Here is a 12,559-nt window from a genome sequence, read left to right as displayed (position 1 = left end):
CCCACCAATTCATATTTATAAGACTTGAATACTGTACATTTCCTGTCCATGTTGTATTCACCATATTCACATTAGCGGTAATACCTCATTTTGTATATAACATTTTACTCTTAGATAGTGCCCAGTGTATTTATCATATTCATATAATCCTACATGTGCACCTCGTCTACTGTATATATCTTAAAGTATTCCTTCTGGGACCCCAGGAAGCTGCTGTAACTGTACAGTAAGCTAATGGGGATCTAAAAAATAAATCAAATCTTCTACTGTCAAAACTATACTGCACGCGTGCATGTGTGTGCATGTGCGTGCACTTTTGTAATCCCTATGCCATCAACTTGAAGATGTGGTAGTATTATCTACATGAGATGAGTTTATAGACATTTGAAATGTCTGAACCTGTGGTTCCTCTCATACTGCGTGGGATTACTATTGCAACAACACATCATCAGTATAGGGTAAAACTAACCTGTCTCATGACGGTCTATAAAATATATATAATAGGAATATATATTAGGTTATTACATATACGATAAATTAAGAGAATTACAGTTAAGCCCCTGCAATAAAGGAATAAGATAACCACACACATCAAACCTAGCTAAAAGATGGTGAAAAGACAAAAAAGGCCAATCTACAAGCTCACACCGTAGCAACTTGACGTGTTGCGGACTTGTAGATCGGCTGTTTTTGGCAGAGATTTAGTGCAAAAAAGAAAAAAGGTACAGAGCCAAGTCAGGTCCAGTTCTCTAAGTCTAGATTATATAAAGTGGTAGAGAATGCTAGTGAGTACAGTAGGACCATCAACTTGAAGGCACTGTAACCTGATTTAGAATTTATTCTAGGTTTAATGAGGACACCTTTATCTGATGATCTCTTAGGCAGGGGTTCTCAACCTGTGGTCCAGGGCCCACTGGTATATACCATTAACATAAAAAGTAAATCTCTCTATATATAAAAGGTCATGTTATTTTTCCTTTAAATCCTTGAAAAGAGAGTTTTCATTTTTTTTACCCGTCCGTGTGTTTGTCTGTCAGAGAGTCTGTGTTATCTCGGGCACCACTGGATGAAACTTGGCACACACACTAACTCCCAGGTCAAGGTAGAAGCTCCACTCCACATCTTTCAAATTAGCCTCATGGTGGCGCTAGAACAGGCTGTATCAGATTTTGGTCTATAACACCAATCAATCAATTTCCCCTGGATACCTTGCATCATGATGCAACTTCCCATGAATCCCATCAGACCTCAGCCATTTCCGCTTTTCAAAGAGTCACATTTTGTATTCTTCAAAAGAGTTATTACTATTTCTGCTACTATTCAGATTTTGTCCAAAATACACACAGATTGGTACACTTTCGTGTCGGTCAGACTTTTCAGATCCCATTCTAACTGAGGGAGGGGCCTGTTTTGCCTCCCAAGAAATCACAAAACATGCAGGTACCACAAATGCGAACAACACCCACTGACTAACAAAGCCTGGGGTAGGCAACCCAGCCTGGCGGTGATCTGCGGTCAGAGGAGTGCACTTTTCTAGTTCAACGTGCAAAGTGCAAACAAAACAAATTGCAGACTTGAGGTCATTTAGAATTATAATGTTAAGGAAGCACACATACTCCATTGTTTACAATACTGTACTGAACTGTTTGTTTGCATCCAAGAAGGGACACCAGGCTTCCACCATGCATAAATGCTTGGCACTCAAGCACATTTTCAATGTAATCTATCCACCTGCAATTTGGAGAAGGACTGGAAAACACACATATATCATTCATCACCCAATGTTCGTGAATAGAAGCTGTTGGATCAGGACAAGCGTAGTTGGTTGGATTGATATAGACTACTGTGTATTAGTACTTTGAGTAGGGATTGGAATCATATTCAAAGCTGAAATGTTGTCTAGCATTATTGATCATCACAAAAATTGCAAAAAAAACATTTTCTCCAATGGAGGTATATTAAAGTATAGTATAGCATTTAATTTAATTTCAGCAAAGTTTCTTATATCAAGCAATTGTACCGGTATACATTTTCTTATGGTCTCGTGTAAAAAAGAAGAAAAATAGAATTGTCAACATATGGATATAGTTCTATACAAGGTCTTTGAATTTATAATGTTTTACTGCCCTCTGCTGTACAAAGCTGGAATAACTACACCTATTGTAAATATATTTTTAATGGTCAGCAATATTGATTGATTCAACATACAGTAGGCTCCTGAGGATCTCTTATGTTTATTTTACTCTGCTCAGTTTCATGTGTAGTGTTCAAATGGAGCCTTACGAGTTGGCAGAAAAAAAAACTAAAAAACGAATTGCATTTAAAAAGAAAGAAATGTGGTCCATGAGTGCAATGGGCCACAATGGAATCAACCCCCCCGGGGCTTTTTGTGTTAACCCTTTTAGCCTTTGGCTGGACTACCTATACTGTTACCAATCCTGCTAATAAAGTATTATATCACTCACTCACTATATTGACTGTCCCATTTGTAATTGGTTAACTTTCCCCAATTCCCTGTCAACAAGTGCCACATCACTAGAGCTCAGGCCTCCAGTCAGTCAGTACACACAGTCAGTCAGTACACACAGTCAGTCAGTACGTACACACACACACACACACACACACACACACACACACACACACACACACACACACACACACACACACACACACACACACACACACACACACACACACACACACACACACACACACACACACACACACACACACACACACACACACACACAAAAGTTGGGACAGAGAAATGCAGCCATTCAGAATTAAACCCAAGTGTCTCGGACATCTTCAAAATAATTTATTTAAGATTAATATGGTAATATCTTGCTTAGTAATCAGCATATAAAATATGTACAGAGCAACTTATTGGTTAAAGTGACATGTTCGGCAGTTAAAGTATGTGCTTAAAGTAGAGAAGCCAGTAAATAATTCAGGAATTTCTGGAGAATGATCCTTCAATTTAAGAATTTCAGTGATGCTTTGCTGCTAGACATCAGTATCCTGAAGGTGCAGTAATGGACCACGGAGAGCAGCTCATGGGATATACAGTAGGTAGTTGTCAGAAGTTACGAAAGGCTGCAGTTGGAGGTTTTGGAGGACTCTCGCCCCTGAAATAGAAAGATAAATAACATAAATATTCAATATAAAATTATTAAAACTGGGAAATATAATTATCTATTATTAGCACTTTAAATTAAAAAGACTTGAATATCACAGTGAATGGAAATTAAAAAACTAATTTATAACGAAGATATGTCATTAATAAATGTCCAGGTAACAGTCAGAACTATGCCAGTGGAAGGTTGCCTATTTTCAGAGAGGGGGTTATGGTAGCACAGATACTATATGTTTTGCATATATAAACAAAGCTGTTTATCATAATTAAAGTTTTGCAAGTACCATAATGGTCCCCATCTTCCCAACGTAAGATGGGGATTATCATTGCCATCTTCAGACAGATGCAAAATAATTTCTACAATTTATTATTATTATGATAATGTGATTATGATATTGTAGCCAACCACAATAAAGAAAAATATTTACTTATTTTTCCTCAAACAGCAGATGAACAATTTGTCAAGAACTTGATTCTTCATTAATCCCATAAGAATTAAAACAAAAATGTGACCTCTGTCATGCGCCTCTAAAACGCGAGCGGTGAAGAGGGAGAGAAAAAGATATGCATTTCTTTCAACAAGTAGCCTGCCTACATTTTATTGATGATCGAATATGTTTAAATACCTCTCATCATAGTCTCCTGGCATTCTGTATCTTTCTCTGTAGCCTCAATGCCCAAATGGGGCTCAGAGGACGCACATGCAGTTTAAAAGATAACCGAGAATGAACATGTGAATATTAAGTTGATGTGTCAAGAATATCACAGATGGCTCTTGGAGATGAGGATACATATTCTATGGTGATTCAGACAGCAGTTGGCACAGCGTTTCTTGCACAATAATCAGTATCTTAACTGCTGTGATGTCTTGGGCGACCCTCGTGGGATCAATAAAGGTCTCTTCTCACTTGTGTAAACCATGTGTAAACACTCCCGCTGGTACATGTTTTTTTCTTTTCAGGAATGCTTACCCTCCACTACAACCTGCCTGTTAAGCCATCATCTGCTCTTGTCAACACCCTATCCATTGGCAGTTGTCTAACCCATCCACACTTTACTTTATTAAAAGGTAACCCTGGTCAGCCTGATGGAGGGGAAAGGAACTGGTTGGATTAACATGTTCCTTCCACACACTACTTCCTACCGGGGAAACTCCCCCGTCAGGTGATAAGAAGCGGCCGGCTCACTCCTCATGCACTGAAGGAAGCATGAGCTTTACCTTGCATGTCTGGTTACATTTGGTAATGTGAGTTCTTTGTGTTTTGTTCAGAGCACCACACCTGACAAAAGACAATTGATATTAAATATTGATGATAAAATATTGTAATTGCGATGCATATGTATCTGACTTTGTTATGGTCGGACCGAAACTACATTATTTCTGGAGATACAGTATAGTAGGCCCTTGGGCGTTTTAATATTTTCTAATGTGGCTCCCTTTGAAAAAAAGTTTGGACACCCCTGCCATATATAGAGATCCCTGATGTCACCAATAATATTAATAACCCATGGAAACCCTGTATGTAGTCTAGTCCTACTATAGCACCATTTGTGAAAGTCAACAAAATATGTGCTTGTACCTACATGTGCTCCTGTTAGCATGCTACTGGCTACTGGCAGGTACCTGTTGTCTCTGCTGTTGGCGTCTGTACTCTTCTTCACTAGCAGCGAGGGCCTGAGCCAGAGCCAGGTCTTCCTGCTCCTGAGGGCTAAGAGACACAAAAAATACTATATCAGACAACAGGTTATCATAGCAGATGCTGAAGCTGAAAATGAAAGACTATGACGACACACATGAAGGTAAAGTTATCATCAAACATAAAATAACATAAAGTAGCCTCCAATACTAATAAACATATATGAGGCACATTTTTTAAACACCCAGCCAAAGACAAATCCAGTAACCACTGAGCCTACAGGGTCTGTTTGAGGTAGTAACAAGCTAGAAAATCCACTGTGTTTACCATCAATAGTAGTTTAATACCATAAAGTGTTTCTTGGCTGGTTTATGATGTGTTTGTTTGATACTGTATACTATGCAGGGTTATAGTTCTTGTTGTGGGAGTAGTATAGTTCTTAACTCATTTACAGCCCCAACCCGAGATCCCAGAGATATTTCCGGTGGTCCAGGCTGCCACGCCGGAAATTCCAGAGATTTGTTTTATATTTTTTATTTAATCAAAAATGGTGCCGATCTGCTCGAAAAGTAGCGCATCCGGTTTGCACCGGAAACAGGTTCAAACTGGACATAAAAAAAATAGTATGATCAGATGGATTCGAGTGTGGTCTTTTCTCATCGGCCACGAACCGCGGCTTGTAGGTGGATCGTGCACAGATGGACACGCAGCGACCACTTTAAAAGAAAAACAAAAAAAGGTGATTGCTCACCTAAGGGTTGGCGGAACAACATTTTGCCTCGACTCAGCCAAAGACATCTCCAGAGCCCTTTGTAAGGCCTGCTCCTCCGTCTGTAATGACAGGAAGATGTTACACACTCACATTTAATTATATGTTCACTCAAATTCTGAGTGGGGCTATGCAGTGTCATTTGAACAATATACATACCAGGCCAGCCTGAAATGAGGCTGATGGTGGTATTACATTCTGTGCTACAACTGGAGTAGGCATCCATTGGCCCTGGCTGAGAAAAAAAGAAGAAAGAAATGTTTAAAATTGTTCACAATCAAATGACACACACACTCGCTCGCACGCACGCACGCACGCACACACACACACAGTACCTACCCATTGTTGTTGCTTCTGTGGTTGGCAGGCACACCATTAGAAACAGGGGCAGGGTTTCCTTGGCTGGCTGAACTGGACCCAGACCCTTTGCTGGAGGAGGCACCTTGGGTCCGCATGAGAGCAGCATGTCTAAAGTAAAGAAATCACACTATCAAACACCATCGTTGAAAGAACCTCATATACGTGAAAAGGTGTTGGGCTGAGTGAACTCTGGAGCGTTAGGATATTTTGCACCTACCCACTTTTGGAGACTGGTGGTTTGTCACCAGGTTTGTCACCAGTCTTACAGTCATGGTCAAGAGGGTGTCTGTGTTTAAGACAGTAATTCAAGTGACACTGGTCACATGTAACTCGAATCATTTCCTTCTGCTTACAGCCTCCTCTTGAACATTTATTTGTAAAAATCTGAAGGGGAAAAAAAAGGTTAATCTTTAGTTATTTTCTTTCCATTAGGTCTTTGAATCAATGTTGTCTCACAGCATGGAAAATACATATAATACGGTAAATTTGTAAGAGCAACCTTTCTCTTTCTCTGGGCAGGGTCAGACTTGCAATCCCGATCAATGTGTTCACCAACTTTAATGTCAGGCATTTCTCCTCTCTTGATGGGAATAGGAATGTTGCACAAAGGACAGACAGGAACCTGGATATCCTACATTAACAACCAAGCACAACAACGATTACTGTTACAGATCATCACTAGATGAGGATGTCACCTTCTCAATCTAATTTAACAACATTACAAGCTTCTCTTGTGTTTAATGATTCCTTATTCCCACCTTATTTTCTCATCTCATTTATTTCTCACGTGTGACTCAAGAGAAGACCATGATGACACAGTTGCAAGCACCAATATCAAATCCATTAACTCCACTCATAACATTAAATGCTTTTAGGCCTTTAAAATCAAGTTAACAAAACAAAAACATCTTAAGCTTGTTGTAGTGAAATAAATTAAATACCTTCTTGTAAGAGGACATGCACTTGTGATGTGCATAGGTGACGTGGTCTTTACAGAAGATCTCTTCACAGGCATCACATCTCATCGGCAGGAAATCTGCAAAAGTAAACCAGCTTCTTAAAAAGACCATGACTACTAGGGGTGCCACAATACTGAACCGAACCGGTATACCGAACCGAATTGCCCTGTACCAAACAGAACAGCCCATACCGAATGAACCGAATTTCTTTATTCTTTTGGGTGTGGCCACATAAAAACATAATTTTAACTCTTTCTGTACACTTTTTTTTGGAGAAAATCTTCTTCCTAGTATAATCATAATAACTGATTATCATGTTTTAGGGGGGAAACAAATGATTGCACCCCATCTTTAAAATTAACTGAACATTTTGGATTCTTTACTTTTTTCATTTTCAATTTTTGCTGTACCGAAACCGTACCGACACCGTGAGCCAAAAACCAAGATACGAACCGAACCGTGGGCTGACTGAACCGTGGCACCCCTAATGACTACAACATCAGCGGACTTTCGTTTCCCATTGAGTTGTGTTCAAACTGCCTGTTCTTCTATGGACCATAACGTACCAACGGATCATCGCGGTTGTATTTTCTCTTCTCCGCGTGAAAGAAAAGACTTTGAATGGCCATGAACGGGAGCCGCCACGCGGACAACGAAGGTCAGATAAATAGTAAATAAAATAGGAAAAAGCCTTGAGGTAGTCAAAGTGTTAAGTAACAAAAGGTGAACTATGTGAGGAGCCTTTCCAAGCCCACTTACCTAAGCGTTTGCAAGTCTTCTCAGAGCAGTGCTTTCCGAGATCTGGAAACTCCATTGTACAATTGTGATGTGGCCACCTCAAACCGTAGCACTCTGGGAGAGAGAGAGAGGGAGGAATGGTATTGAATTAAAAACTGAAGAAGATTTCACTCTCTTTCTAGATCTGCATTTAAAGTTGATGCTAATCAATGAAATAATAAATAAGCTTGCGAGGCGGTCTGGCTGGCTGAATGTAGTTGTAAACAGAGTACAAAAACCACCAGTGATGTTTTACTTAGTTGTCAACGGGCCTGAAATTAAGGCCCAGCCCTAACTGGGCTGACCCAGCCCGACTAATTATCATACATTTTAGGCCCTACCCGACCCAAAACATCGGGTCGGGTAGTGGCGGCTTCGGGAAGAATTAAACAACTATCACAGAGTAAAAGTAATATAAATAATTAAAGAAGAAGAAGTAAATATAGGTCGGGTAGGGTCGGATTTGAGAACTCTACTATAATCCTAAAAAACTTAACTTTGGTTGATTAGTTCACCCCTTCAATAATACCAATCAGTAACATAATATTTTATATAGTTGTGATCGATTAATGATTAGTCTCCTTTACAACAAGGTAAACGTTTAAAGGATTGTGCAATGCTTTCACTCTGTAACTGAATCTGTCCTGAAGGGACAGACGTGGCATCTTTCCATGGGGGCAGTGTTGCTGCTACACGCAAACTCAAAAAAGTTGCAGGACCAATGCTCAGGTGCCAGTCACACTGCCAGCAGGTGCAGGTCTTTCAAAATAGAGCGAATTTCTTTGGGGGGCACTACCCACACATTTAGCTGTGTTGCTCATTCCACGATCGCACAACGCTTAAGATAATACTGTTGTAAAGGTGACTAATCAACGTTAACAAGGATATAAAATACGGTACAAATACCAATTGGTATTATTGAAGGGGAGAGATAATCGTCCTAAGTTAACTCAGTTAGCGCCGGGCGACTTTACGAGCGACTAGTTCACTATGGCGTTTGGTGCCGAGCGACTCGGAGCGACTTTTATATAAAAGCATTGTTTAAGCTTTTAATATGTGTTTATAGACGGAGCGAAATGGTTAGCTTACCTCAGCTAATGTCCACACGTAAACCGTGAAAAAAAAGGATACGATTATGACGTCACCTTTAAACCAGGGCTTCCTGTTGACAACAGGCCTCTGCTAGCGTTAGCCTCAATGCAACCATCCGACCCTCACGTAGCTTCACTAGGTCGGATTTTGATTCTGAAACTTTCTGTGTGGCATCTATATACGTCCCGATGCCCATACCAATGGTGGTTTGAGACGATCAAGCACGAATTGAACAGTATTGAGCTGAAATGGTGACCGGCGGCCCGTCCATGTTAAGTCAATGAGGACCAAGTCAGCGTCTCATCCTGTTATGTGGATTTAAACAGGCTTAACATGGGACCATGTCAGTGTATGGTGTATGGTGGTCTCTAGTGGTCATCTGGTGGTATGGTATGGTGAACGTGCATTCGTTAAGGTGGTCTGGTTAAGGTGGTCTGGGGGGATACAAAATAGCTATTTCCTGGCGTTATAAGCGCACATTCATATTCATATTTTGGAAATCTGGCCCTGTATGAGTTAAGTTTATGATCTCAAATTACTTTTTAACCTCTTTTTCTCCAGAATTTAGTTGTTATTCCAATGAATTCCTCCCCACGAACATTTCTGTATTGGTGCTGCTGTTGCATCCTACCGACTCAGCTGCCAGTAAAGCCTGTATCAGAGTCGGCACCGCGGTGGAAGGATATCCACCACGGTGTAGTGCGGTGTAGTCTTTTTGAGTCATAAAACTACAACGTTAACGCTCAAAAGACTACACCGCGGTGCCGACTCTGATACAGGCTTAAGGAGCCCCCACCGGGAGAACGTAGAGCCTGGGTTCTACTCCTTCCGCCCAGAGCCCTAGAATGAAGAGTTGCGTCACTCCCGTTCACTTCATGGGGCCAGGTCTTCTACGCACACATCTATTGGCGTATAGTGACAAACGGCGAACCGGAAGTTGACAAAATGCATTGAAGTCTATGAGGTGTAAAGAGACAATGAACCACGTGACCAGCGCTGTTTCTGACCCCGCAGTGGCAGGACTCTCTGATTAGAAGGCTCTGCTTCCGCCCAACACTCCCTGCTGACCTGTGCCCGTGGGAGTACATACAGTACAATGACCAATATCACCCTCCCCGCCCGGCTACCCTCCCCCGAACACGGGCCAGTTGTGTTCACATTGACACTAGATAAAGTCGGATGTACCACCATGGATTCGAACCCACAACCTTTGGCAGGGACATTACCACTGCGCCACCCCTGGCGAGAAACTGTGGTTTCTTTCTAGCAAATACCACTATTGCGAAAAGTAAATAAACATGTTTTAACTGAAGAAATGTCAAGCCTTGTTTGTTTAAGGTTTGTCAACATACACAATTAGTTTGAACTAAGATTACACATTTTCAACTCTCAAAAGGACTCAAATGATTACATTTTAACTCAAAATAATGCAAATTTTTACTTCCATTTCTTCAAAGCAATAGATTTAAAACAACGCCCAAAAGGGAGTCATAAAGGAGTTTGGTCTTATGAAACAACGATTGTCAAACCTATATCTACAATACAACACAACAGAAATAAATAATAATCTGATCTCAACTTGTATATCATCAGTTCATTTTTAACAGGCATAGCATAATAATAGGAGAGCAGTATAATAGGCTTGGGGAGTTTGTAGCTGGCAACAACAACAGGCCCACTACAAACCGAGTTAAGCAAGTTACATAACAACTTAAGCTCGGATGCTGGTACAAGATAACCAGACAGATTATTATAAAAGAGACAAACACTGGCGTTCAATCAAAAAAATAACAACACACCTCTGTTTAGAGTTGCTAACATTAGCAGGGGTTTTACTCACTGCACAGATAGCAACAGTCAACAGATAGCTAGTATCATCTGGCCAAGCAAACGCTGAATAATAGAGTTATGGGTGTTAGGTTACTGAAGAATAGCGGTAAATATTACCCTTTTAGACCCAATGATAATGTCAATTACTTTTATTTTTTTAAGCTACGTTACCCTGGTAACAACAGCTTCACATAACGTTAAATGCTGACTGTATCAAATAGCTAAGAGCTAACTGGCATTAGCTACATTTTACACTTCATGAACGACAATTTCGACTGTCTACTACTACTGTACTACACCAAACTGTGTTCACACGATAAATGATTATTTCAACTCACCGGACGAATGTTTGTATTTCTGCTGTGTTTAGCACGTCGGTGGAAAGAAGTTGTTTAGCGTTAAACCTGGTCAAAATGTCTCTCTGTGTCGAGCAGAAAACCTTTAGCTCCTATGTGTCTGTTTTTATCATGGCAGGGTTTTGATGTGTCACCCAGGCTCCTCCCACTTCCGCGTGACCTCATCGACGTTTCTCGAAGTTACACGATGGTGCCCGAGGATGACATCGGAAAACCTGGTGTCATTGTGGATGACGTAATCCAGTGTTTCTCAAACTTTCACATTTCAAGGTCTTCCCTAGCCCTGAATACAGGACTCTCATATACATGAGAGTCCTGTATTCAGGGCTAGGTCTTCCCTTAACTCTGACAGTGTGCAAATAGAACCTTAATGAACCCGTCATGGTTCATTTGGTTCCATTTGTACACTGTCAGAGTTACAGACTAGTATGGGTCAATTTAACCCTCAAATGACTTGAGAGCTACTTTTAAAATGAACAACTCAACATGATCTACACAGCCCCCAAAACATTTCCTTTGGAACTACGCAACTGGCGTTGCATGTGGGTCAGTGACGTGACGCCCCAAAAAATGTGTTTTTAAAAAAACTTTAAATTGCAGGCATAAAAGTTATTTACTTTTGTTCTACTCACTCTCAACCTTATGGAAATACATTTTGTTTTTAGATATTTTATTGGAATCAGACTTTATTCAGCAGTTTGTTGTACTTGTGCCTAAAATCGTCATATGGTGTGACATGAAAATAATTGTTCATAAAATGAAAATGGAGTACATCTTTCTTAAGTTACTCACTTTATCAAAGTCCTTTAACTAACCAGTGATCCACTATAGTTTTTTGAAAATTAATTATATCTGTATATTTTTTTCATAATCGACACTCTGTGTGCGGCCCATGTTCATGATCTTACAACATATTTTAAATGTATTCTGTCAAAACTTTCTCTAAAATTACACAAATATTTGTGACTCTTCCTGATAATATTCTCTATGTAATCCATAAACATTTTTTTGGTTTAATCATTAATAAAGGTATGATTTTTCACTATGTGGAATGTCACACCAAATGATTTAGTGTCACACCGTATGATCATATCTTCATGTGTCAAAGCAAACTGTGTTTTAACCTACCTATTAGTGAGTACTGAACTTTACTGATTGATTAAACAATTACCCAGGATAACATGGCCTTAATATTTCTGAACAGGATATTATTGTAGGGCTTTAACATGGGATAAGAAAGAATTGTAGTAGTAGATGGATGATGAGGATGTGCACAGGAATGCTACGCACACCTAAGTCTTCTGCCGGCCCACGGCAGAAGGATCCTAAAGAGACAATAAGGCGCATAGCCACACTTGGAGCCAAGGCAACATTTTATTAACACCAATTAGTGGAAACAGAACTCAGCATTCAGGTAAATTGCTTTTTTCCGAAGTCTCCTGAACTTGAACACAGCATTTTGTGTTGAACAAATGTAATTAGGAATCATGACATTACACCACATCTCCACTAGCTAAAGAGTGCTGGGTTGCGCAACTCCGAAAATAGCTGATCTACAAGCTCTCGCAGCACAACGTGTTGAGAGCTTGTAGATCAGCTATTTTCGCTAGTTTTGTCTCGGGTCCTACCTTAACACTGTCCAC

The 12,559-nt window shown here is 40.2% G+C and overlaps 1 protein-coding gene across 2 annotated transcripts; it reads right to left on the bottom strand.

The window, feature by feature from the left end:
• Positions 1-2,805: 2,805 nt before the first annotated feature.
• On the bottom strand, positions 2,806-11,027 carry zfand2a (zinc finger, AN1-type domain 2A). Of its 2 annotated transcripts, XM_080723914.1 has the most exons (10): positions 10,899-11,027; positions 7,621-7,713; positions 6,844-6,938; positions 6,402-6,533; positions 6,120-6,286; positions 5,882-6,010; positions 5,702-5,777; positions 5,525-5,604; positions 4,761-4,845; positions 2,806-3,128 (listed from the first exon to the last, which is right to left on the bottom strand). In XM_080723914.1, exons 2-10 carry the CDS (start codon positions 7,673-7,675, stop codon positions 3,087-3,089), a joined length of 861 nt encoding a protein of 286 aa, XP_080580040.1. In that variant the 5' UTR covers positions 7,676-7,713; positions 10,899-11,027; the 3' UTR covers positions 2,806-3,086. The 2 variants fall into 2 exon arrangements, with proteins under 2 accessions (XP_080580040.1, XP_080580041.1); XM_080723915.1 differs by having other exon boundaries at positions 7,621-10,997.
• Positions 11,028-12,559: the final 1,532 nt, after the last annotated feature.

This window comes from Nannobrachium achirus (assembly GCF_963921795.1).
Source record: "Nannobrachium achirus genome assembly, chromosome: 4".
In the NCBI taxonomy this organism is placed as follows: Eukaryota; Metazoa; Chordata; class Actinopteri; order Myctophiformes; family Myctophidae; genus Nannobrachium; species Nannobrachium achirus.
This window is presented reverse-complemented; position numbering and strand designations above follow the sequence as displayed.

Coding starts and splice junctions, on each gene's coding strand:
- zfand2a (XM_080723914.1), bottom strand. CDS start 7,675: ATGGAGTTTCCAGATCTCGGAAAGCACTGCTCTGAGAAGACTTGCAAA. Junction 6,287..6,401: donor CTGCCCAGAGAAAGAGAAAG/GTTGCTCTTACA, acceptor TTTCCCCTTCAG/ATTTTTACAAATAAATGTTC. Junction 4,846..5,524: donor GTTGTTCCGCCAACCCTTAG/GTGAGCAATCAC, acceptor TGTGTCTCTTAG/CCCTCAGGAGCAGGAAGACC.